The 8,124-nt window shown below is 48.4% G+C and overlaps 1 protein-coding gene across 1 annotated transcript; it reads left to right on the top strand.

Moving 5' to 3' along the window:
• The first annotated feature begins 6,246 nt into the window (after nt 1-6,246).
• Nucleotides 6,247-6,996, top strand: LOC134434496 (olfactory receptor 14C36-like). Its single transcript, XM_063183152.1, has one exon. It carries the CDS (start codon nt 6,247-6,249, stop codon nt 6,994-6,996), a length of 750 nt encoding a protein of 249 aa, XP_063039222.1.
• The last annotated feature ends 1,128 nt before the right edge of the window (nt 6,997-8,124 follow it).

The following is an 8,124-nucleotide window of genomic DNA, read 5'->3' as shown; positions in this document are numbered from 1 at the left end:
GAAGCAGTTATCTTCTGTTAATTGGGCAGTTTTCTTTATCTCTTCCACAAACCAATCCTCCCTCTGGGGAGACATCTGCTGTTAATGAGCCATTGAGTGTCACTGCATGACTGATCAAAATTACATCATCCCATTGTGAGATGCTCCACCCAGACCGAGGAGCCAAGCATTCCTAACTAGATATAAAATCTGAGATTTTGGGACACCAGAACAGCCTTTTCCACTGGATTCCCAGAGGAGCAGCAGCCTTTTCCATTGGATCCCCCGGAGGAAGACCAGGCCTATCCACACCATCACTGGATCTTCAAAGGAAGACTACACCCTTCTACAGGATCACTGCTTCAACAGAACCACATCTGCCACTTCAGGAGGACTGCAGCCACCATTTCAATTGGACTGCTACCAGCACCCTGACCAACAGGGTGTCAGGAAATATTCTGACTCTGTCAGTGCTGCTTGTATTACTGCATGGTTTATTTGTTTAATTTTCTTCCCTAATAAAGAACCGTTATTCTTGCTCCCATATCTTTGCCTGAGAGCCCCCCCTTCATTTCAAAATTACAATAATTCAGAGGGAGAGGGTTTACATTTTCCATTTCCAGGGAAGGTCCTGCCTTCCTTAGCAGACACCTCTCTTCAAACCAAGACATAAACCCTTAGGGGGAAATTGAAAATATATACCCCACACTCAGTTAGAAGTATCCTAAGCCAAAAGGCTGAGAAATAGCTCACTGATTCCTGTATGTTAAATTATGAGGCCATCTTAATAGATAATGATTTAGAGGGAATTGTGTGTAACCAACTCAACCCTGCCCAGTTTTTCTATGGAGAACCAGATGAGGAACTAATACATAATTGCCTAGAGGTTATAAACTATCAAACTAAAGGAAGAGAGGACCTAACAGATCAACCACTCCAAGGGGGAAAACGATTGTACATCAATGGATCTTCATGAGAAATAAAGGGGCACAGGGTATTGCGGTACGCTATAGTGCATGAAGTGTTGGTAGCGAGAAAAGAGAAAGTTACCTTCCAACTGGTCAGCCCAAGGTGTGAGTTGAATGCCCTAAAACAAGCTCTGGAAACATTACCACAGAAAACTGGAACAATAGATACAGATTGAAAATATGCTTTTGGAATAGTGCATGACTTTGGAAAAATATGGGAAGAGAGGGGGCTATTCAATTTAAAGGGAAAGGGACTGATTCACAAAAAATTTCTTTTAGAAGAGTTAGAAACCTTACAATTACCAGAGGAAGTAGCAGTGGTGTATGTTAAAGGACATAAAAAAGGGGCAACTCAGGAGGAACAAGGGAACAATTAGGCTGATCTAGAGGCTAAAAATGCAGTTCAATCAGAGACAAAAAAAAGTAATAATAGTATTAACAGCCATGAGAGAAATGCAAAAAGTCCCCATATTCAGTGGGACAGAAGAGGAAGAACTCCTTAAAAGAGAAGCTAAGAAAGATAAAAAAGAGAAGTGGAGATTAGCAGATGGGAGGCAAGTGTTGAATAAATTCCTGGCCAGGAAAATGCTAGAAGGCATACATGAAACAACACATTCAGGTACACAAGTGCTAAGTGATCAATTTCTATGGGATTAGGACTGCATAGGAATTTTCAGAATAGCTAAGCAAGTAACTGAATGGAGTGTGATATGTCAACAAGTGAATAAGAAAATCATGAGGAAAACCCCCAGAAGAGGGTGACAACTAGCATTAGGGCCCTTCCAAAATATCCAAGTAGACTTTACTGAGCTTCCCCACATACAACAGTGGAAGTTTTTGCCAGTGATAGTAGATCACTTGACTCATTGGATAGAAATGGTACCCACTGTGAAAACCAATGCCAATGTTGTGAGTAAAACACTTCTAGAATCAATCATTCCCTGATATGGGATGGCAAACAGGATTGATCCCGACTGGGGAACTCCTTTTACATCAAAGATATTGCAGAAAGTTGTTCAGGCCCTGGGAGTAAAATGGGAATTACACACTCCAAGGTATCCACAGAGTTCTGCTCGGGTTGAGAGAATGAATCAAACTCTTAAAAGAGCTCTATTTAAGCTAATGATTGAAACCCAAATGTCATGGATAAAATGTCTCCCTTTGGCCTTAGGAAGAATTAGAACCCAAGCCCAGTCAGATATAGGGATGTCACCCTATGAAATGATGTTTGGGTTACCCTTCCTGACCTCACCCCAGAAGGTTGCCACCTATGAGGGAGGGGAAGCCAATGCCAAGAAATAAGTTATGTCTATAGCACAAACCTTAGAAGGGATACGACACAAAAGGGCAATTCCTCAAACTACCACCCTGGATTTCAGAATCCATAATATTAATCCCTGGAATTGGGTGATGATTTAAGTCATGGGGAGATCAGCCTCTAACTCCTCAGTGGGAAGGTCCCTTTCAGGTACTGCTCACCACCGAATCGGCCATGCGAACTGCAGAGCGGGGATGGAGTCATGCTAACAGAGTCAAAGGCCCAGTAGAAGAACTCAAAGAGTGGACTACAACATCCAGGCTGGGTCAAACAAGATTGACTCTCGAGCAGAGACTGAAAGACAACCAGATAAACACCAAGATGCCCAAAAAGTAGAGTCAAGCTTCCATCAACCATCTTGAGATCTGTCTTCCTGTTTCAATGGGTGAGAATTAGCAGCATCTGTTGAGGGGAAGTACACAAGGGACTGTAAAAGGTAATGGGACAGCTTCTTCAAGAAAATAAGAGAAAAGAGAAAGGAAGGAGGGCAAGATTGGGTTGGCCCCTTTTTTTGCTACCAAGAAGGCTCCATAGCCCTGCTGCGGGTAGCAACCCCATAGGCATGGTAAGGTAGGGACAAAAGGCCATACTGGACCTCTATAATTCCTCAATTGTCTTTTAATTCAACAAGGACTGGAGGGCAGGGCCAAGTTGTCCTCTGTACTCACCCCTAAGATACACTGAATATGGGCAGCATCCACATAGGCACGGTAGATGGGAGTCAAAGCCATACTGGACCTCTGGGATGCCCTTTTGTTCATTGCAAAAAAGTGTGTCTAGGGAAAACCTGAGATTTTTTCTCCTGTTCCCATGTCTTTGCCGACATCAACAGATGCTGGTATGACTCATTCAAAAGTGAGAGAAAATTTTTGAATCAATTGTTTGAAAAAAATTACTTCTAGAAAAAGAAATGGGGGGTTTATTATAGATGAGTAATCCTATGGTTGACACTCACAATGAAGGAGTGGACATTAAATATATGTTATGAGAAGTTTTGTATATGTATAGTTATCCTTCCCCTCCCCCTTGCATTGTTATCACAGGATGGCCTCAGTAGTCGGGGCATTTGGGAGGGTTGGCTTGTTATTATGGCAGCACCTGACCTCCAATCAAGGTGTAAGACAGTGATCTCCACCACTGGACAGAGAAGAAAGAGTCAATTGACAAGGCTTTGGGAGGGGCTGCAGGTATAAAAGACAGAGCATCCAATCTGTAGATACACACATGGTGACTGAATGCTGTATTGTTTTCTTTATTCAGTCTTCTGTTGTATTTTTATAAGGTCTTAATAAAGTATTTAAAATTTTGAAAGTAAAAATTATTTCTCACATGGAAATGGGGAATTTGGGGCAAGGTTGTCCACACTGGGTCAGCTCTCAAGGTACAACTTCACTGACCTCCCCAGACCTCCTTAGGAAATAGCCTGGATCAAAATCAATCACAGAATGCTGCAATGACCACTTCTCTACAGAGAACAGTAATAAAATACATTCCTTAAGATAGGAATACATATTTCTTAGAAGCTTTTTGAAATATTTCTCCAAAAATATAAAAAGAAATATTCTGAATGAACTGTTCCAGAGCTGAGGAAAATCAAGGCAGAGCCATGGTTTGTGAGGACTTGCTTGATCCTAATGAGCTCTGTGGTACATTTGGAACTGAGCCCTTGAACCTCAGGGCCTGAGAGGGGATTGCACAAACCTTTCCAAGAGCCGAAATCAGAGGAAAAATTCAAAGTGTCTCAAAGCTTGAATGGGTCTCACAGAGGTCCATCCCCGACACAGGCTCCTCAATGGCTCCTTGGAAGACAGAATTGGAGGCCAGGATGGCACAAAATCTCAGAGAATCAGAGTGTAGAAAGGAAAATTCAAAGCACCTTAAAAATCTTGAGTATCTTAAAGCATTAATGAGGCCCACTGAGTGTCAGTACAAAGCTCTCAAGGGACTCATTAAAGCAGATAACTGGGGACATGATTGCACAAACCTCTCACAGAGTCTCTATCAAAAGGGAAACAACCAAGTACCTTAAAATAACTGAAGTACCTTGAAGCATTATAGAGCCCACTGAGTGTTGTTACTGACAAAGCCTGTCCAGGGACTAATTACAGCAGGTAATTGGAGGCCATGATTGCACAAACCTCTCAGAGACTCCAAGGCAAAAGCCAAACCCAAAGTCCTTTGAAAAACCTGCAGTCCCTGCAGGGAGCATTCAGGAGCCCCCAGGGCCATTCCTGAGCAAGGCTCCCCAGGGACTCCTTCCAGCAGATCCTTGAGGCCACTGGGATGTGGGCTAGGGGGGGATGCTGAGGGCAGGACAAGGGGCTTACAGTGCCTAGCCTGGCTGGGGCTGTGCCAGGAGGCCCCAGGGCCTCAGGACAAGGTGCCTCCTCACAGCCCTTGGTGGCACAGACCCTGCTGTGCCCCAGGGCACCAAGACTAGGCTTTTCTTTGTCCCCACCTGTCATCACTGCCTCCAGTTCTCTCCTCTGCCTGGGGTCTGGGGACACTTTGTCAGTCGTGTCCCTCAGTGGGACCCATTAAAAGTCCAAGAAAGTTTGGAGTTGGATTCTGACTCGGAGTTCTACAGACGTTTCTTCAGCTCCCTCTCAGAGACTGATATTCAGGGCGTGAGCACAAAGCCCCTGAGGGTCATTCAAGTCCTTGTGCTGTGTCTGTGCTGCTGAGCTGGGCTGGGCTCCTGGCACAGAGACAGCTCCTGGTAACCAAGAAGAGCTTCAAAAGCACATTTATCTTGACGAGCAGCTCTTCTGCCAGCCCAGCAGGGCTGGGGCACTGCCTGCAGCCAGCCCGGGCACAGCACAGAGGCACAGAGAGCTTCAATCAGTCAGGGCTGGGAAGGTTCTGAAAAGTGCCTGGGGCATAATCACTGCCAGCTCTTGGCACATGAACCTCTGGCTGCAGGACAATGCAGCTGCAGCTGCCGGAGTGATCTCCTAAAGCTGCAACGTCCCAATGCCTACAGACCCTGTGAGTACATTCTCTTATTGTCTCTTGTGCAGAGCAGCCAGGGGTGCCCAGGGCTGTCCTGCAGAGCCGGGTCCTGCAGCCCAGGGCGCTGTGCTGGGGCAGGGACTCTGCTGCCTGCCAGGGACAGCTCTCAGCCAGCCCTGGCAGCTGCTCCCAGCACTGGGGGACAAGATGTGGGTGGGAGGAGACAGCTGGTAAGGCTTGGAAGTGTTCTCCTTGTGGGGGGAGGATGCTGCATTGTTCAGGACTCCTCCCTGCATGGCATTTACCTGCAGAACATTTCCAAATAGATTATACAGGGTGCACAGCAAGAAAGGGGCTACATAAAAGGGAAAATCCTGCTTTTTTAATCTAATGACCTGGGCTGCCTTGATGGTAATTGCCCAAAGATATAAATCTCTTAGTTTGGGTGAAGATAATGAAAAAATTTCTCTCAGATGTGAATAAACCAATAAGTGACATAAATCAGCACAAGGCCTCTCACAGGCAGAATCAGTGTCGCTTTTCCAGCCTCCTCAGGGTTGATCTGACATTCGTATCAGACCCTACAGAGCCAGAGCTGCCCCTGGGCAGTGCCAGAGCTGGGAGGGATCTGCATGGCAGACCTGAACCCCCAGGTCTCAGCTGGGCTTTGGCAGCACTGGCAGTGCCCAGCCAAGGGGACAGGGAAGCAGCTGCTGGCAGGGACAGCTCCCGGCAGCAGAGCCCTGGAAAGGCAGTGGAGGGAAAGTGCCTCCAGGCTGTGCTGGGATATTTAAAGTCCTCTTCAAGCACAATTATTCCATGATTACTTTTTTTACAGATCCTGATTCCAAGACAGAACAAATGTCCAACAGAAGTTCCATCAGGCACTTCCTCCTGCTGGCATTGGCAGACACGCGGCAGCTGCAGCTCCTGCACTTCTGCCTCTTGCTGGGCATCTCCCTGGCTGCCCTCCTGGGCAACGGCCTCATCATCAGCGCCGTAGCCTGCAGCCACCACCTGCACACGCCCATGTTCTTCTTCCTGCTCAACCTGGCCCTCAGCGACCTGGGCTCCATCTGCACCACTGTCCCCAAAGCCATGCACAATTCCCTCTGGGACACCAGGGACATCTCCTGTGCAGGGTGTGCTGCACAGTTATTTCTGAGTTTCTTCTTCATCTCAGCAGAGTATTTCCTCCTGACCATCATGTGCTACGACCGCTACATGTCCATCTGCAAACCCCTGCACTACGGGACCCTCCTGGGCAGCAGAGCTTGTGCCCACATGGCAGCAGCAGCCTGGGCCAGTGGCTTTCTCAATGCTCTCATGCTCATGGCCAATACATTTTCCCTCCCCCTTTGCAAGGGGAATGCCCTGGGACATTTCTTCTGTGAAATCCCTCAGATCCTCAAGCTCTCCTGTGCCAAATCATATCTTAGGGAACTTCGGCTTCTGGCTGTTAGTGCCTGTTTATTTTCTGGATCTTTTGTGTTCATTGTTTTCTCCTATGTGCAGATCTTCAGGACTGTGCTGAGGATCCCATCTGAGCAGGGACGGCACAAAGCCTTTTCCACCTGCCTCCCTCACCTGGCCGTGGTCTCTCTCTTCATCACCACTGCAGTGTTTTCTCACTTGAAACCCCCTTTGATCTTCTCCCCATCCCTGGATGTGACCCTGTCAGTTCTCTATTCAGTGGTGCCTCCAGCCCTGAACCCCCTCTTCTACAGCCTGAGGAACCAGGAGCTCAAGGCTGCAGTGTGGAAACTGATGACTGGATAGTTTCATAAACATTAAACTGCTGGCCAATTTCTGCAAACCACTTGAAATAAAGTCATCTTTGATCCTTCTTTTTGGTTCATTTTGGAGGTTCTTTCTCTTTTTATTTTACTTTTTTAGTCTTGTCCACTAATAAATATAATTGTTTTTGCCATTTTTCATTTTGTTTCTCTTCACCTTCCCTGTGGCCACAGACTGTGTCAATGAGCTCTTGGTGCCTTTAAATTAACTAATGGATCTACCAGCAGAGTTTTCTGCAGAGATGCCCTTTTGTTGCCTTCTCTGGAGCTGCAGCAGCAATGTCTATGTGCAGAGCTGGGGCAGATCAGTGCTGGCACAGCTGCTGTGCCCAGCAGCAGCAGCACTTGGTGTTGCCAGTGCTGCTGCCATGGCCCTGCCCCGCTGCCCTGGTGGCCCTGGTGTTGCTGTAGGGCCTGAGTGCTCTCGGGGCTGGGCACAGTCCTGGGGATGGCAGTGCCGGGGCTGCAGCAGGGACAGGCCATGGGCACTGCTGGGGCAGCGCTGACGCCTCTGGCCAGGGCCTGGGGGCTCCAGGCTCCTTGCCCAGGCTCTCTCAAGAACACAGCCAGGCCAATGCTCAGCACAGAAAACCCCTGTGAGCAGCCCCAGGCTGGCCTTGGGCAGGCTGGGGGCAAACAGCATGGCTGGGGCTCTGCAAGGGCCCTGGGGGACCGGGAAGGAGCAGCAGAGCAGGGGCTGATCCATCCCCAGTGCACTGGACAGCCCAGGGCAGCATCCCAGAGCGTCCTGATGGAGCTGCCAACAACATCCCCCCTCTGCAGCCCTGGCCTCTCCCCCAGCTCACACAGGTGCCCCATCCTTGCAGGCACAGACACAGCAGCACGGGATCAGCAGCCCCTGTTTGCTGTGCACAGAGCAGGCAGGAGCACCCCCATGCTGTTCGTGTGGGGACATGAACCTGAGGGAGCACAAATGCCATCAGCCCCTGGGGCCAGCAAGGGCTGGGGGACACAAGGGAAAGCACTCAGCTTTGTCCTGGCCTCTGCAGTCAGCCAGAAAGTTTGTTCCCATCAGCTGGGACTTTCCTGTCCCACTGCAGACACTGTTGCTCAGAGCCAAGGCTGCCTGGCAGCCACCCCCAAACTGCCC

Source organism: Melospiza melodia, unplaced genomic scaffold, assembly GCF_035770615.1.
Source record: "Melospiza melodia melodia isolate bMelMel2 unplaced genomic scaffold, bMelMel2.pri scaffold_37, whole genome shotgun sequence".
In the NCBI taxonomy this organism is placed as follows: Eukaryota; Metazoa; Chordata; class Aves; order Passeriformes; family Passerellidae; genus Melospiza; species Melospiza melodia.
This window is presented reverse-complemented; position numbering and strand designations above follow the sequence as displayed.

Bases quoted from the DNA above. Each gene is read 5' to 3' on its own strand.
- LOC134434496 (XM_063183152.1), top strand. From the start codon at position 6,247: ATGTTCTTCTTCCTGCTCAACCTGGCCCTCAGCGACCTGGGCTCCATC.